Source organism: Bison bison, unplaced genomic scaffold (assembly GCF_000754665.1).
Source record: "Bison bison bison isolate TAMUID 2011002044 unplaced genomic scaffold, Bison_UMD1.0 scf7180017864172, whole genome shotgun sequence".
NCBI lineage: Eukaryota > Metazoa > Chordata > Mammalia > Artiodactyla > Bovidae > Bison > Bison bison.
The window spans coordinates 1,927,360-1,944,660 of record NW_011494744.1 but is presented as its reverse complement, the minus strand read 5'-3'; the positions used below and the strand labels follow the sequence as shown (position 1 = coordinate 1,944,660).

Here is a 17,301-nt window from a genome sequence, read left to right as displayed (position 1 = left end):
GTGGAAGAACGGTCTCAGAACTGTTTGTCTCAATTGGCCATTTAAGTTTAATAGTAAAAGACTGGTTAATGATAACAATGCATCGTAAAACCTTCAGAAGGAAAGGAGAATGTTTTTGTGGACCATATGTTTTGTGTGTGGCAGTTTAAGTTATTAGTTTTTAAAATCAGTACTTTTTAATGAAAACAACTTGACCAAAAATCTGTCACAGAATTTGAGACCCATTAAAAAAAGTTTAATGAGAAAAAAAAAAAAAAAAATGTAAATAAAATCATAGTGTAGCAGAGTCTATCTTTGTTTTTCTTCGCAAAGTTTTAAAGTCATCTCTTTTAAATTGATTTCCTATCTGCATTTTTGTCTGATTAGCATTACATTTTGTCAGAAGTTAGATTTTATTGTGCTAAGCTTTTGGAAGTGATGACAGGACTCTTATACTGAAGTCGTTATCTATATATGGAGCACTAAGTTGCAACCGTAGTGGATGAGGGTCGTGGAAAATTTACTGACTTTCTAATGTTCACTCTATCTGGGTTTGTCATATCTGTATTTATTTATAGGAATTTGATTAGGTTTGCCAAGAGACATTATAAAATCCTGGGGACATTTTGAAAGAAGAAAAGCTTATTTTCATTAACATTGTATTCTGCTTGAAAATTTAGAACAGCAGTATATCTAGCACACTCATTAGATGGATACAACTGCTTAACCAGTTTAGGATTCGGAGAATGAATAATGCTGAATGGTATTTCCTTCTTGCCCTGCAAATGAAAATTTCAAAGAATGGTAACTATCATTTGAAGACATAAAAAGGAAAAACAAAAATATGTTTTTCAGAGCCCCTTCAGCTGAGGTCAGCCAAGCACCGGGCCCTCAGTTTTCTCTTCATACTTTGTTCCTCCTTATTTTCTTGCGTTTGTAATTTAATACTGCCTAACAATTAGCTATGCCTCACTTCTCATCCCCTTTTTCTGTTCATCAGATGATTTTACCTGATGGGTGCAACAGTGCACATCAGGGATTCCCTACCGAGTCATTCTCAATTGTTGATCTTCAAAGGTGATCTGGTTAGTTTCTATGCTGCTAACTTCTCTGCATTCTCATGGTGCTTATCACCATTTCTGACTGGAGAGGCTGTCTAAAACAATGGTTAAGAGCACTGGGCTTCTGGAGAATCCCAGGGACAGCAGACCCTGGTAGGCTGCCGTCTATGGGGTTGCACAGAGTTGGACACAACTGAAGCGACTTAGCAGCAGCAGCAGCAGACCTAAGGTTAAATCTTGATCCCACTACTCTGTGATTTTGGACTTAAAATCTTAATATTCCCAAACTACATTTGTAAAATGGGATGCTGACAGTATCTATAGCATCATTAAGCTGTAGTAAATCACTTATTAGTGAGTACATGGTCATGTGTAACTGTTTTTTTTTTTTTGGCAATCTTTACCACCTTAAGCCAGAAGTGGAATATGACTCCTCTTTAGTCCACTATGGAGAAGGCAATGGCACCCCACTCAAGTACTCTTGCCTGGAAAATCCCATGGATGGAGGAGCCTGGTAGGCTGTAGTCCATGGGGTCGCTAAGAGTCGGACACGACTGAGCGACTTCACTTTCACTTTTCACTTTCATGCATTGAAGAAGGAAATGGCAACCCACTCCAGTGTTCTTGCCTGGAGAATCCCAGGGACGGGGGAGCCCAGTGGGCTTCCGTCTACGGGGTCGCACAGAGTCAGACACGACTGAAACGACTTAGCAGCAGCAGCAGCAGCAGTTAGTCCACTAAGTCTCTGGGGGAAATTGCTGCTGCTTCTCTCCATATCTGTCTCCTACACCTTCTTTCCAGATTATCTGTAATTAAGCATAGATTCCTTCAGAGAAAAGAGTGGTAATTCTTGCTGTGTGAAAATTCTTAAAGTAAAAATTGCTTTTCTTTTCTTCCTTTTTCCAATGTTCTTATACGTATCCACCTTTTCTCCCTTCCTGTCTCTATTCACTTAGCTATTTGTTATTGGCCTTATTAGCACACGTTTAGAGCAGTTCCCTGCTGGGTCAGATGGTAAAGCATCTGCCTGCAATGCGGGAGACCTGGGTTCAATCCCTGGGTTGGAAGATCCTCTGGAGAAGGAAATGGCAACCCACTCCAGTACTCTTGCCTGGAAAATCCCATGGACGGAGAAGCCTGGTAGGCTACAGTGTATGGGGTTGCTAAGAGTCAGACACGACTGAGCGACTTCACTTTCACTTTTTTACTGTCAGAGTAGTTATTTCTTACTGTTCATCACCGTGGGTAGAGAGTTAAATCAACTACATGTATTGATTAATGCCTTTGTGAGTACTTGTGTTTGGTTAGATTTGTGCTGCAACTATTAAATTGAGAAAGACAGAACTATGAACTTTCTAGGGTTCTTTTCAGGACCTGAGAATATCAAAGACCTGAGAACTGTGATGAAGTTTGCATTCTGGCACTTGCTTGATCCCTCAATACTTTGTTTAAATGTAACGGATTTCTGTGATTTAGAACATTTCTTTATCTTGACTTCCCATTTCTGTGTACTCTGCTCAGAATGATCTCATTGATACGGATTTTGGTTGATACAAGTGGTTGTATCAGCTTGTGATGCAGTTTGTACTCAGGAGTAGATAGTTACCAAGGATCAGGAAAGATTAAGACTTATCAGTAGGCAGATCGAGACCTACTCTTCTCATTCACAATACTAATTCTTTAATTTTTTAAAATTTCCTGTATTGGGATTTACAGTTCTATTCTAATAGCACAAAGCATGGAATGTGAACAGTGCACCCATTTCAGGCTTTGGTTTTCTGTTAATGGAGAATAGGTATAACATACGTCCTGCTACTGTTTTTCTACATTCTAATAACATCAGTAGGAAAAAAAGTGTTCACCTGCTATAATAATTATACTGCTGTTAAATGTATTAATATATATGCTGTAATACATTATTTTACCCATTGTTGTTGTTCAGTCCTGTCAGTCCTGTCCAGCTCTTTGCGACCCCATGGACTGCAGCACTCAGGCTTCTCTGTCCGTCACTCCCGGAGCTTGCTCAAACTCATGTCCATGGAGTTGGTGATGCCATTCAGCCATCTTGTCCTCTGTCGACCCCTTCTCCTCCCAGCATCAGGGTCTTTTCTAATGAATCAGCTTGTCTCGTCAGGTGGCCAAAGTGTTGGAGCTTCGGCTTCAGCATACCCATATATATGTATATAAATATCATATATCAGCATATATAACCATTTATGTGTGTGTGTGTGTATACATATATATAAATAGATGCTATAATAGATGCACAGGTTGTGTCCTGAATTACTATAAAATGAAAGTTGTTTTTTTTTTAAAACTCTAGAGATTAAATTGGAAAAATACACTAAAGGGTACATTTAAAGAACTTTCTAAAATAAAATAGACTTCTGGGAAATAACCATTGTTTCTCTTCCGTTTATATATTATTGTCATTTTTTAAAAGAGGTAACAGTATCACCTCACAAACTTTCCTTTGGAGGGACATTGTAGCAGGGCAGTCCTGAAATGTCTCTTGCTAGTTTTTTGCTACACTGCTACAGCAGTGATAGGGGAAAAAAAAAAAAGAGGAAGTTTTTTCTGTATATTCTGTTTATTAACTGATATTTTGATTCAGATAAATATCAAGCTTTTATTAAAATACGTAAAAAATAATCTTAGAAAAGCTTATATATATATATATAAGCTTATATATATAATATATATATATTACTTAAAGAAATGTAACACATGTTCACAATTATGAGATAAAAATTTGTTTATAGCATACCAAGGTCAGTTGTGGGCTTCTCAGGTGGTTCTAGTGGTAAAGAACCCACCTGCCAATGCAGGGGACGTAAGACTTGGGTCTAGATTTGATTTCTGGGTGGGGAGGATCCCCTGAAGGAGGGCACAGCAGCCCCCTCGAGTATTCTTGCCTGGAGAATCCCATGGACAGAGGAGCCTGGTGCGCTACAGTCCATGGGGCTGCAAAGAGTTGGACAATACTGAAGCAACTTAGCATGCACGCATGTCAGCTAACGCGAATTTTTCTTTGGGATAATGTTGTTAGTTTAATTAAGAGTTCTTGTTAGCTATGTATATTCATTGTAGGAAAAGCATGAGTTGGGAGTGACATTGAACAAGTCATTTAGTATTTCTGGGCCTACTTCCTCATTTGTGAAAAGGAGGCAATGATATTTTCTGTGGTATGGTGTAAGAAACAAATGAAACATTAGACCTTAAAATTACAAAAGTCCCTATACAAATGCCAGGTGTTACTGGTAGTCGGCCCCTACAGCATGGATAATTGAGTGTTAGGTATTTGATATTGCTATCCATACATAATTGTTCGGCAGATGGTTCACTTATTTAACAGGGATTTGTTTGACTCTTACATGCATTCTGTGATAGTAGCCGGTGTATTTTGAGTACTTGCTATGTGTCAGTTATTGTGCTAAGAATTTTTCATATGTTTGCTAATTTAATCCTTATAACTCTCTGATGTAGATACTTTTTTAATCCCTGTTTTATTTTTGAGAGAATTTGGATTCAGAGAATTTGTGTGGCTTATCTGAGGTTGAACAGCTACTAAGTGATGTTTTTAATTCCATCTATCCATTCGTCCATCTGTCTGTCTATCAGTTCTTAGCATCTGCTACACTAGGGACTCTATTCTAGGGCTGGTTGTACAGCAGGGAACAAAACAGACAAGAACCGTCTGCCTTCCTGCAGCTTACATTCCAGTGAGCAAAAATAAAAACCAAAAGTGTGAAGTAGAGTATATTAAATAGTGGTAAGAGTGATACAGTAACGAAGTGAATTCCTTCATTTTAGGAAAAAAAAAAAAGCAGGAAAGGGAATAGTGTGTGTGTGTGTTTATAATGTGGATATTGTGGCCAGAAAGGGCTTCATCAAGGAAACCAGAAAACCTGAGGGAGGCAGCCATGTGTGAGAAATGTGATCAGAAGAGGAAACAGCATGTGCAAAGGACAGGACAGGAGCGTGCTTGGTGCGTTTCAGAACACAAGGAGGCCAGTGCTGCTGGTGTGCAGTAAGTACTAGGAGATGAGGTCACTGTGATAACATGGGCAGGATTACATAGAGCTTTACAGGCTGTTGTAAGAAAAAGAGTTTTGAGCAGAAGAAAGATACAGGGTTTGACTTTATTTTTAGTGGGATTATTTTGTCTACTTTGTTGAGTACAGACTGAAGAGAAATAAGGGTGGAATCAAGGAGACCGGTTAGGAAGCTGTCTGGAATAATCTAGGGAACACACATGGATGGCTTAGTCCAGGGTGATACCAGTGGGGAAGCAGTGAGATGTGGTTGGATTGCTTTAGTGGGGAGGTGAGAGAAAGAATAGTCAAGAGTGATTTCAAGGTTTTTTGCCTCAACAACTAGAAGAATGGAGTTTACTAAGATGAGGGAAGGCCATGGGAGGACCAGGGTTTGGGAAAGAAGATAGGAATTCATTTTGGCCATAGTTGATATGCTTATCATACATTTGATTAGAGAGATGCACGAGTATGAAGGTCGAAGGAGAGGTCAGGACCAGAAATACAAATTTGGGAGGTGTCAGTGTTTATATAGTGTTTGGGCTTCCCTCATAGCTCAGTCGGTAAAGAATACGCCTGCAGTGCAAGAGACCCTGGTTCGATTCCTGGGTTGGGAAGAGCCCCTGGAGAAGGGGTAGGCTATCCATTCCAGTATTCTTGGGCTTCCCTTGTGGCTCAGCTGGTAAAGAATCCACCTGCAATCTGGGAGACCTGGGGTCAATCCCTGGGTTAGGAAGATGCTCTCGAGAAGGGAAAGGCTACCCACTCCAGTATTCTGGCCAAGAGAATTCCATGGACTTATAGTCCCATGGGGTCGCAAAGAGTCAGACAGGACTGAGCGACTTTCACTTTCACCTTCCATGTTTATAGAATTTAAAGTTCCAAGCCTAGAAGAGATTTAGACTGGCATAGGTAGAAAAGAGAAGACATCCAAGATCAGAGCCTAGTTCTAGCTCAGTTCCTCACTTGGCATGGAAATAATTGCAAAAGACCTGCTGGAGGAAATGGGACTTGAACTGAACCTCAACAGTGGGCAACAGATGGGGGGGCACATTTTTGGAAGGTCCCCAAGATTGCTTTCAGGTTCATTAATTTTCTAGGAGGACTCATAGAATTTAGCAAAGCTGTTACACTCACAGTTACTATTTCCTACGACAAAAGGATATAGATTAACATTAACAACAAGCAAAGGCAGGTCAGGCGGGGTCTAGGAGAGTTCCAGCGGGGAGCTCCAGTTGTCTTTTCCTCCGGGAGTCATGTGGACAGCACTAATTTCCCCCAGTGATGATGCATGGTAACACATATGGAGTATTATTAACCAGAGAACCTCTCCCAAGCCATGGTGTCCAGGGTTTTTCCTGGGGGTTGATTCCATAGACATGGCCGACTGCTTGAATTGCTGACCTTAGTCTTCAGCCCCTCCAGAACTGATCGCATGTGGCCCCTTGCCCCCATTAACTGTAAATCACATTGTAAGTCATATTGTTGCTCAATTGCTAAACCATTTCTGACTCTTTGCAGCCCCATGGACTATAGCATGCCAGCCTCCTCTGTCCTCCACTGTCTCCCGGAGTTTGCTCAAATTCGTGTCCATTGGTTGGTGATACTATCTAATCTTCTCATCCTCTGCCACCCCCTTCTCCTTTTGCCTTCAGTCTTTCCCAGCACTTAGACCATTTTGCATTGTCCAAGTAAACAGAGGCATCTATCAGGCAGGACATTCTGAAGGCTAAACTGCCCAGGAGTTGGGAGCAAGACCCAAATGTTTCTTTGGGTAAGGTTAATCCTTTTGTGCATAGTGGATGGGGAAGTCCCTTGGTGTCAAGACCGCAGGACCTGAGATACAGTAGGAGTGTAAACACAGTGTTTAGAGAACATTGTGGTGACTGCAGTGTGGCCTTGTACTTGAGTATGGACTCTGTTGACTTCCCTGGTGGTCCAGTGGTTAAAACGTCATACTTCCATGGCAGGGGACACCAGTTTGATCCCTGGTTAGAGAGCTAAGATCCCACAAGTCATGTGAAAGTCAGTTAGTTGTGTTGGACTTTTTGAGACCCCATGGATAGTCCATGTAAATCTCCAGGTTAGAATACTGAAGTGGGTAGCCTTTCCCTTCTCCAGGGTATCTTTCCAACCCAGGGATTGAACTCAGGTCTCCTGCATTGCAGGTGGATATTTTACCAGCTGAGCCACAAGGAAAGCCCAGCGATACTGGAGTGGGTAGCCTATCCCTTCTCCAGGGGATCTTCCCGACCCAGGAATTGAACAGAGGTCTCCTGCATTGCAGGCAGATTCTTTACCAACTGAGCTATCAGGGAAGCCTACAAGTCATGAGGCATGGCCAAAAAATAGAAAAAAAAAAAAGAATATGAACTCTGGAGCCACATTACCAGGATTCAGATCCCATGTTCATGTTCATTCCACAACTGCAACTAGCTGTCACTTGCTAGTTGTGGAATCTACGACAGTTTACATAATCTGTAACTTATCTGTAAGTCAGTGAGGGTAATAACAGTTTCTATGTTATAGGCTTGTTGTGAGGATTAAAGAGTTAATATATAAAGCACTCAGAATATGTCCTGACACATAATAAATGCTGTAGAAAGCAGAAGTTTGTTTATTCATTCCTTAATCATTCAGTTAGTGATTCTTTTTTGAGCACTAGTGTGTTGAAGGCTCATCTCTTAAGTCTCAGACCTTTAATTCCAGATACTTAGTGATATATCTAGAGGACTTGTGTCTCTTTAAATACTAACATGTTCAAAAGGAATTAAGTATTTTTCACCCAAACTGTTTCTGCTGCTGCTGTTAAGTCGCTTCAGTCGTGTCCGACTCTGTGCAGCCCCATTAGATGGCAGCCCACCAGGCTCCCCCGTCCCTGGGATTCTCCAGGCAAGAACACTGGAGTGGGTTGCCATTTCCTTCTCCAGTGCATGAAAGTGAAAAGTGAAAGTGAAGTCGCTCAGTCGTGTCCAACCCTTAGCGACCCCATGGACTGCAGCCTTCCAGGCTCCTCCATCCATGGGATTTTCCAGGCAGGAATACTGGAGTGGGGTGCCATTGCCTTCTCCAAACTGTTTCTACTGATGTTATTACTAACAACCTAGTTTGTTTGTTCAGAGATTTTATTTTAAAATATCAGCTTTTGTAGAGATTGAGCTTAATGAAGAAATTTTGGTGAACTGGGAAATTAATGATAGCTTTCTTTTTGTGTCTGTACAGGTCTGTGTATGATGACCAACCAAATGCACACAAGAAGTTTATGGAAAAGTTAGATGCTTGTATCCGTAATCATGACAAGGAAATTGAAAAGATGTGTAATTTTCATCATCAGGGTTTTGTAGATGCTATAACAGAACTCCTTAAAGTAAGGACTGATGCAGAGAAACTTAAGGTAAGAAATATGTTAAAATTCTATTTACCTTTGCTCTCAAATCACTTACATATTTATAGTGCATATTTACAAATTATTATTAAATGTACTGTTTTTAAGTGGATTAGTATACATATTTGGGAATGCTTTATTAATAAAGTTGTTATGCTGATGACAGGAGTTACCTCTCTCTCTCTCTTTTTTTGGTAATGCATTGACTTAACAGGATTTCTTTCCTTACAAGAAATGAACTAAAAAAATTTGCACAGTGAAGGACCTCATTTGGGGTTTTAGAGTTCTCAAGTGACAATGAGTACAATTTTTTGATAAAAAACTATTTTCTGAAAATTTGGAAAAACTTAGGATAAGTGATTGTGTTTTCCAAATTATTTAATAATAGTGAAACTTTTTTTTTCTTCACTTCATAGCAATGTGTAATTTTCTTAAAGCAAGTTGGTCTGCATTTTCTACCACACAGCTAAAACATTATTTATGAAATAAGACCTGGATTTGTTCTGTCAGAATATAAAGTATTTAGTTATAAGAATTGTCCTATTTATCTTTCTTTACATTTTGAGAGCTTAGCAGACAGAACGACCCTGGTTCACCAAAGGTTATGATTAGAAAACCATTATATAAAGGATATTCAGATAACAAGAGACCAAATACGGCATCAATGAGGTCACTGAGCATCATTGTTCAGAAATTAATGAGATTTTTAATAAACCAGAATGTGCTTCCTTACTATGATGACCTAATGAGTCACTTAATATGTGGGAAAATTTGAGGTTGAGCTTTGCCTGCACCTGCAGCATTAAAATGTTGCTGTGGATTGAGATTTCCGTGTTTGATGTTAATCAACCACCCAGTGTTTGCATTCAGCAAAGTATGAATGTTTAATTACCATAAAATGCAATCACCATTTCCTACAGACAATGAATGGCACATAGACCTCATTGAAGTTATCAAAAAGGGACCACTGGTCAATTGGGTCAGTGATTTGAATTGTTTGACAGACTTAGAGAAGCAAGTAAAGTTCAAAAATCTAGATTAAATTTGAGAAGTTTGCCACAGAATCTGTTAAAAAGAACTGTCATAAGTAATTGAAGTTAACAAAAGCCCTTTTCAATCAAAAGTTCAAGTTCAAGCTGTAGAGTTAATTTGAATTTGCATTTCTTTGTTCTAAGTTTCTCATGAAGCATGATCTGATTACAAGGGTGAGCAGTTACATCAGGGCAGTTTTATGCATATTTGTCTAACTAAGGTGAAATTATTTTTAAGGTGCAAGTTACTGATACCAACCGAAGATTTCAAGATGCTGGAAAGGAGGTGAGAAAATGATTTATTTTTTTGTGTATTCAATATGTGGATGCAATTTAACTGTTCGTTTTAAATACGGGCATTTCTTCTCTTTAAGGTGATAGTCCAAACAGAAGATATTATTCGGTGTAGAATTCAGCAGAGGAATATTACAACTGTAGTAGAAAAATTACAGTTATGCCTTCCAGGTGAGTTAAACATCTGTAATGTAACATTCAGCTTGGTGAAATTGTAATTTAATGGTGTTTAATCATTCTTCATTATAGGAATTATAGATTACGTGGTGATTGTTCCCCCAATGCCCATGGTTTTCCTTCCTATCTACTTTACTCCCTGCATTTTCATCTTTTTCCGTATTATAAGGCGCCTATTTGATGGTCTGTCACATCAGTCTCCTAGAACAGCCTCTACCTTTTCATTCCCTTTCAGCCTAGTTTGCCCTTTGTCCCTCCCCAACCCCTCCTTTCCCCCCGCAGAATACTTTCCCATGGAGAGTGTCTTTTGATTCCATTTTCTTTCATTTTCCTAATTTGCCTACTTTTTTAAACCTCTAGTTTTCCACTGTTTTCTTTTTGTCACTTAAGCAGTTGGTCTTTGCTCCCAATTTCATTTTACTAGTAGATAACATACAGAAGTGCCACATATTCTCCCTTTTTCAGTCTTGCCTTTCTCTCCTATGTTTTGGGAAGACTGACTTACTAGGTTTCTGAGTTTTCTGGTCTCTCTGTTAGGACTCATATACTACTGGGACATTGCAAATAAATTCTGAATAAACTAGCCAGTATTTTCTTTACCTGCATATACCCTGTTCAAAAAAAGGAAACAGGTAGATGACTTCTTTTTCTTAATATAGTAAGCTAAATCCATCTCAGTGTCCTATTTTTTAACTTTTTTTTTGTAAGGAAGGAACCTGAACCTCCCTATCCAGGGAGATAGAATAAGGTGCTTTGTATAATATTCACATAATGTAAATTTAGCTTAGACTACACATTACATTACATTACATTAGCATATTGTATTAGCTAAAGAAAAGTTATTTGCTGACTTGTAAGAATAAAGTTTCTTTTTTTCATTGTCACTGAAGTTCTGCTCATCTTAATTTCTGATGGACCAGGGATATGTGCACTTTAACTTTGAGTAAATAAAATACCTACTTATTGTGTTAGATTTTAGGGTTGGAAACTTAGTTCCTTATAATAATGCTTAATAATACCTCTTTGCCACCATCATATACACTGAAATAGTCATGAACACAGCCTCTTAAGTTTGAATGCTTTGTCCTTGAACTGTAAGAAGTAAGCCTAAAAAAATTGGGTTCTCATGGAATGAGGAAGAGTAAATTCAGCTTATTCAACCCTAATGAGCTGTTTGAAATAGAGAAATAAAGGGAAGTAGAAGTTAAGAGTTTTTTACTGCTACTGTCTTTACTCTCAAGGCTGAACAGGAAATCTGAGTTCATGTAAACATTGTGTTCTTAACAGCCACATCCAGAACCACCACTTTCCCTCCATCCATCCTTCTATCTAATTATTCACTCGTACATACTTTTCTGTGTCAGGCATTATGGTAGATATTAGAAATATAAAGTTGAAAATGATGTTGTCCCAGCTCTGAAGGATCCTACTGTCTAATGTGAATAAAGACAAACAAACCATTACTGTATAATTGCCTAACTTCCTCCTTAGATTAAGAGGGGTAAGAGAGGATATAAGAAGTCACAGGGTAAACAATGAATTTTCCTGGTGTTGTAGTTAGTTATTTTGGGGAAAGTATTATTTTTATGTGAAAACAATATGGAAATAATATAAGGTAGATGTGAAATTTACATGAATTGTTGAGATAAAATAGACTTCAAAACAAGTTTATAGTTGTAGCAGCAGTTTTAGGCTTTTTCCTAGGTTATGTGTTCACTCTAATGCTTTGGATGGAAAATGTGAGATATATTACATTGCAATAAAGGGACTTTGATAGAGATATACATGGGGTCTGCAGAGTTAGGGCTGGTTCATTATAGCCACCACTGCAGTTTTTATGGTTTTTCAGACAATTAAACAATATCTTTTGTGAACTTGAAACCCCCTAGGGAGTAGCCATAAAAGTGTAAAAAATCTGGAAAAAAATGTGTCTATCTCTCTTGTCTAGGAAAATGTGAGCTAGCTTAATGACCTAACAGTAATTCACCTGCTTTATACCTCGAAATTCTACTAAGGATGAGTGGTACTCTGCATAGTTGCATTGAGACCTTTTTGGTGGCAGTGTGTCTTCTTGCTGAAGCTTCTAACAATTTTATTGAATAATTACATTTCTGAGCCTTTGATGGAAATTATAAACAAAGATACTTTGTTACGTTTCTTTATGCCTTTATTATAATTTACTCTGTGCTGTAAACTTTTGAGATTTTTCTTTTTCTGTGAATTTGGTGTAAAATTTTGTTTCATGAGCTACAGCAGTTACCTTATTTATTTAGTATATTGAATCAAAATCAGTTAATCTCACTATTGCTCAACTTTCTCTCTCAAGTAACTAAGACCACACTTCTCCTTCCACTGCAGCAAGAAATATTAGTAAGTTTTTGATTAGGATAATTGTTACTAGGTTGATGTCTCAGTTTTAGGTGTCAGCCTATGCAAGTGTTGCCAGTTCGATATAATGTATTAATTTATGTAATAGAGTGTTCAATATAAGCAGAAACTAAAATGTTTTCATTTACTTGAAGTATAAAATTTTATTTGAAAATATAAGCCTAAATCAAAGTACAGAGAAAATTATTGAATTTACAGTATGCTCTTCCCTGCTTTATTTTCATCTTTCAATATTAACTTTTTTAATTTGGAAAGCTAAAATAAGTTTTCTTTTTTAATGCAGTGCTGGAAATGTACAGTAAGCTAAAAGAACAGATGAGTACAAAAAGGTGAGTTTCTTTCCTGTTTTTAATAAGAGGTTTTTTCCTATTACTGAAAGCATAAAGAAAATGACTGTAAATTATAGTGAATAATCTGAAGTTTTGCTTTCTATGTTTAACTGTTCTTTGTTAATGCAATTTACCAATCAGGGTCTTTCAATACAGCAATCCTTATCCATTTATTTTTGGATCCTTGCCCTTACATATCAAAGGTTGGTAATACTGATGAAAGACAGTATTCTGAACAAGAACGCAAAAATATTAACATGTTAATGTTGCATACAGTCAAAGGCTGAGTGTGTATTTTGTGAAAGCAAAGTGTGGGTAGTTACATATTAACAATCTGGACTGTGTAGTTCATGTTCTGTTTTATAATACACATGAATACATGACAGATGAAAGATGATTTAAACTAGTTTATGGATCGCCATAGGAGCGTTAGGTATAATTATGTTTAAAATGTTTTAAAGATGAACAATTTTAAATTGTATAGAAAAATTAGAATCAGACATGCTTGAAACAGAGAAATAATCACTTCTTGTTTATTAATAGCTACTTAATTATCACAGCGCATTATATGCAAATATATACTCAAGAGATTTGTATATGTACTGCTTTGTGTAATGCTTTGCATTGAACTTTATTGGACTTTATCAATTGGTACTAATTAGTAGAATGATTTTATTCCTTCCTAATACATGACCCACAAACTATTCTGAAAGAGTCTTTTATTTTATGTATATATTATTAATATATATTATCTATCAAAGTTGTACATCCTCGTATTTTAAATAATAGTTAATAGTTCTGTGTGTTTGTTGCAAAAAAAGAAAGACGAGACATCACCTTCCCTTCTTGCCATTCACTAGTCCTTCTTCCTAGGGTCAAAAACTTTTCCCTTTTTTAAGAAATTATTTTGGTGTTTACATTTATGTCTTTAAATAACTAAATTTACTGTTGCTTCACTATTTTCAAGCTTGGGGCATTATGTATTCCTTCAGATGTTTCATAATCTAATACTTATATGTAAATTTCCCCATTTGTCCCCCAAATGTCTTTTATATATTTTTTGTCCCTGTAATCTAGAACAGCCTTCCCACTTTGCTTTGTTTTTCATGAAAGAGTTCAGATTAGTTTTAGACCGGGGCATTTTGGATTTGTTTATTTTATCATGTTTAGATTCAGATTAAATGTTTTTGGTAAGAGTACAACATAAATGATATTAAAGCAACAGAAGTCATGTGCTATCAGATTATTTCTAGATTATCCTAAATTTGATCATTTGCTTAAGGGGATGGCTTAAGAAAAGGTATGTTTTTCTCTTTGCAGCTAATAAGTAGATGTCTGGTGATTCCCTGGTGAGTGCTCATATTTAGTGCATGGTGTGTGTGAATGCTCAGTCATGTCCAACTCTGTGCGACCCTATAGACTGTAGCCTGCCAGGCTCCTGTGTCCATGAGATTTTCTAGGCAAGAATACTTGAGTGGGTTGCCATTTCCTCCTCCGTGGGATCTTCCTGACCCAGGGATTGAAACTGCAACTCCTGAGTCTTCTGCATTGCAGACAAATTCTGTACAGCTGAGCCTAGTGCAATGGACATAGAAAACTGATTGGAAGCTCTGGGTGTATGGGTGGGACTGGTTTATTGTGAGTTTCACTGTAAAGTTATCTGGAGCGGGCCCTTTTAGTTGGGGAGTTTGTGATGTTAGAATCTGGAGTTGTTTCTTCTGGGACTGGTTAGATTTTCTAGAGGAGACTTCTCCTGTCTCCTCTCTGAAGGGTAAAGATTTGACTTCTGGTATTCTGGGTTGTGAGTTGGAGAAGAGGGCATCTACTATATATGGGCTCAACTAATCCTTTTCCCAGGTGGCTCAGTGGTAGAGAATCTGTCTGCAATGCAAGAGACACAGGTTCAGTCCCTGGGTCCAGATGATCCCCTGGAGAAGGAAATGGTGATCCGCTCCCATGTTCTTGCCTGGGAAATCTAGTGGACAGAGGAACCTGGTGGGCTACAGTATATGAGGTTGCAAAAGAGTTGGACAAGACTTAAGAGACTAAGCAGCAACATATTATTGCCCTCAACCTTGAGTAGTGTCCCCCATTTTAGAAATTATTTGGTTTGGTCTGTTTAGCATTTTGCCAAGATGGAAAAAGGCAGTTGTTTAGATGCTTGTCAGGAAGAAAATCTAGGGTCTGCTTCTTAAACACATTTTAACCAGTACTCCTTACTTTAGCCCTCTGTTGGGGGTTTTGTAAGGGCTATTCCTTACAATAGCCCTTCTATTGGACACTTGTGCATCCATAAATAGTGAAATTCCTGTCACTTCCTGTACTTTTTGGAGTTTTTGTAGGATAAATTAGGTTATTCTTGGTTTTCCTCTGTTGAGTTAGAATTCATTTTCTCAGGTCTCAGGTCTATCAACTTTCCAGATTCTAAAATTTCATTGTACTCTTTTCCTTATCTCTTCATCTGTGTGGGTTTATGCTATTTAAAAAATCCCTTCATTATCTTTTTATTGGTGTTTCAAAAAGGAGTAAAGCGGAAAACATGTATTCAGTATGTCATCTCACTAGATACTTAGTCCCTACTTATCTTGTTTGGGCTTATGGTGCCCTGCCATATGTTTTTGTAAGTACGGGTGACCACATGGGGTAATGAAACACTGGGTACAGGCAGGTGTTATTCCTACTGATCAACTGGAGGTTGCAAATTCAGTGACCTACAGAATCAAGCTAGCACACAGTTGTATTTGGTTTGGCGAATATTGTTTTTTATTAGTTACTGTTACTTACATTTGTTTAAAAAATATCTGGATTTATATTTGGATGACTCCCAAATTGAATCTCAAATCTTAAGCTCTAGTGTAATGTCTCTGATTCTTTTTTTTTTTTTAAGCTTTTTATTTTATATTGGGGTATCAGTTCAGTTCAGTTCAGTCGCTCAGTCGTGTCCAGCTCTTTGCCACCCCATGGACTGCAGCATGCCAGGCTTCCCTGTCCATCATCAACTCCCAGAGCTTGTTCAAACTCATGTCCTTCAAATCGGTGATGCCATCCAGCCATCTCATCCTCTGTCGTCCCCTTCTCCTCCTACCTTCAATCTTTCACAGTATCAGGGTCTTTTCTAATGAGTCATTCTTTGCATCAGATGGCCAAAGTGTTGGAACTTCAGCTTCAATATCAGCCCTTCCAATGAATATTCAGGATTGATTTTCTTTAGGATTGAATGGTTTGGTCTTCTTACGGTCCAAGGGACTCTCAAGAGTCTTCCCCAGCACCACAGTTCAAAAGCATCAATTCTTTGGCAGTCAGCTTTCTTTATGGTCCAACTCTCACATCCATACATGATTACTGGAAAAACCATAGCTTTGACTAGACGGACCTTTGTTGGCAAAGTAATGTCTCTGCTTTTTAATACGCTGTCTAGGTTGGTCATAGCTTTTCTTCCAGGGAGCAAGCGTCTTTTAATTTCATGGCTGCAGTCACCATCTGCGATGATTTTGGAGCCCAAGAAAATAAAATCTGTCACTGTTTGCATTGTTTCCCCATCTACTTGCCATATTGGAATACAGCCGATTAACAGTTGCGGTAGTTTCAGCAAAGGGACTTAGCCATATGTACACATGTATCCATTCTCCCCCAAACTACCCTCCCATCCATCCTGCCTTATAATGTTGTGCAAAGTTCCCTGTGCTATATAAAGTAGGACCTTGTTGGTTATCCATTTTAAATATAGCAGTGTATACATGTCAGTCCCAAACTCCCTAACTATCCCTTACCCCCACCCTTCTCCCCTGGCAACTGTAAGTTTGTTATCTAAGTCTGTGGATAATCTGTTCTATTGTGTAAATAAGTTCATTTGTATCATTTCTTTTTAGATTCCACATATAAAGTATGTCCTACAATATTTCTCTTCTTTGTCTGACATACTTCACTCAGTGTGACACACTCTAGGTTCCTCCATGTTGCTGAAAATGGCATTATTTCATTCTTTTTAACAGCTGAGTAATATTCCATTTTATATATGTACCACATGTTCTTTATCCATTCCTCTGTTGATGAGTATTTAGGTTGCTTTCACATCTTGGCTGTTGTGAATAGTGCCACTGTGAACACTGGGGTGCATGTAACTTTTCAAGTTGTGGTTTTCTCTGGGTATATGCCCATGAGTGGGATTACAGGATCATATGGTAGCTCTATTTTTAGTTTTTAAAGGAACCTCTGTACTGTTCTCCATAGTGTCTGTACCAGTTTACAAACCCACCAACAATGTGGGAAGGTTCCCTTTTATCCACACCCTCTACAGCATTTATTGTTTGTAGAATTGTTGATGATGGTCATTCTGACAGTGTGAGGTGATACTTCTAATTTCCTTAAATGTATTTTACTTTAAGTCTGTACTATGTACTTTTTTGATGGTAGGAGATGTGGATGAGAGAGATATCATGAAATCATATATCAAATAATATAATTAAAAATTTGGAACTATTATCCATATATATTTAATATATGTATATGATATGATTTAATATGATATGTATATTATGACTATGATAATGCTTGTGATGTTGTAGATTTAGATGAAATGCAGTATTGTTTGTTAGTGAATTTTCTTCCTGCAACTTTTTCATA

The 17,301-nt window shown here is 37.9% G+C and overlaps 1 protein-coding gene across 4 annotated transcripts in view; it reads left to right on the top strand.

The window, feature by feature from the left end:
• The window catches only part of EXOC6 (exocyst complex component 6), a 194,042-nt gene that overhangs the window by 45,936 nt on the left and 130,805 nt on the right, over positions 1–17,301 (top strand). For all 4 annotated transcript variants that reach the window (XM_010842197.1, XM_010842194.1, XM_010842196.1 and 1 more), the window contains exons 2-5: positions 8,297–8,468; positions 9,729–9,776; positions 9,865–9,955; positions 12,633–12,678. In XM_010842197.1, coding sequence (XP_010840499.1) covers positions 8,297–8,468; positions 9,729–9,776; positions 9,865–9,955; positions 12,633–12,678 — 357 coding nt within the window. The remainder of the gene's footprint in view (positions 1–8,296; positions 8,469–9,728; positions 9,777–9,864; positions 9,956–12,632; positions 12,679–17,301) is intronic.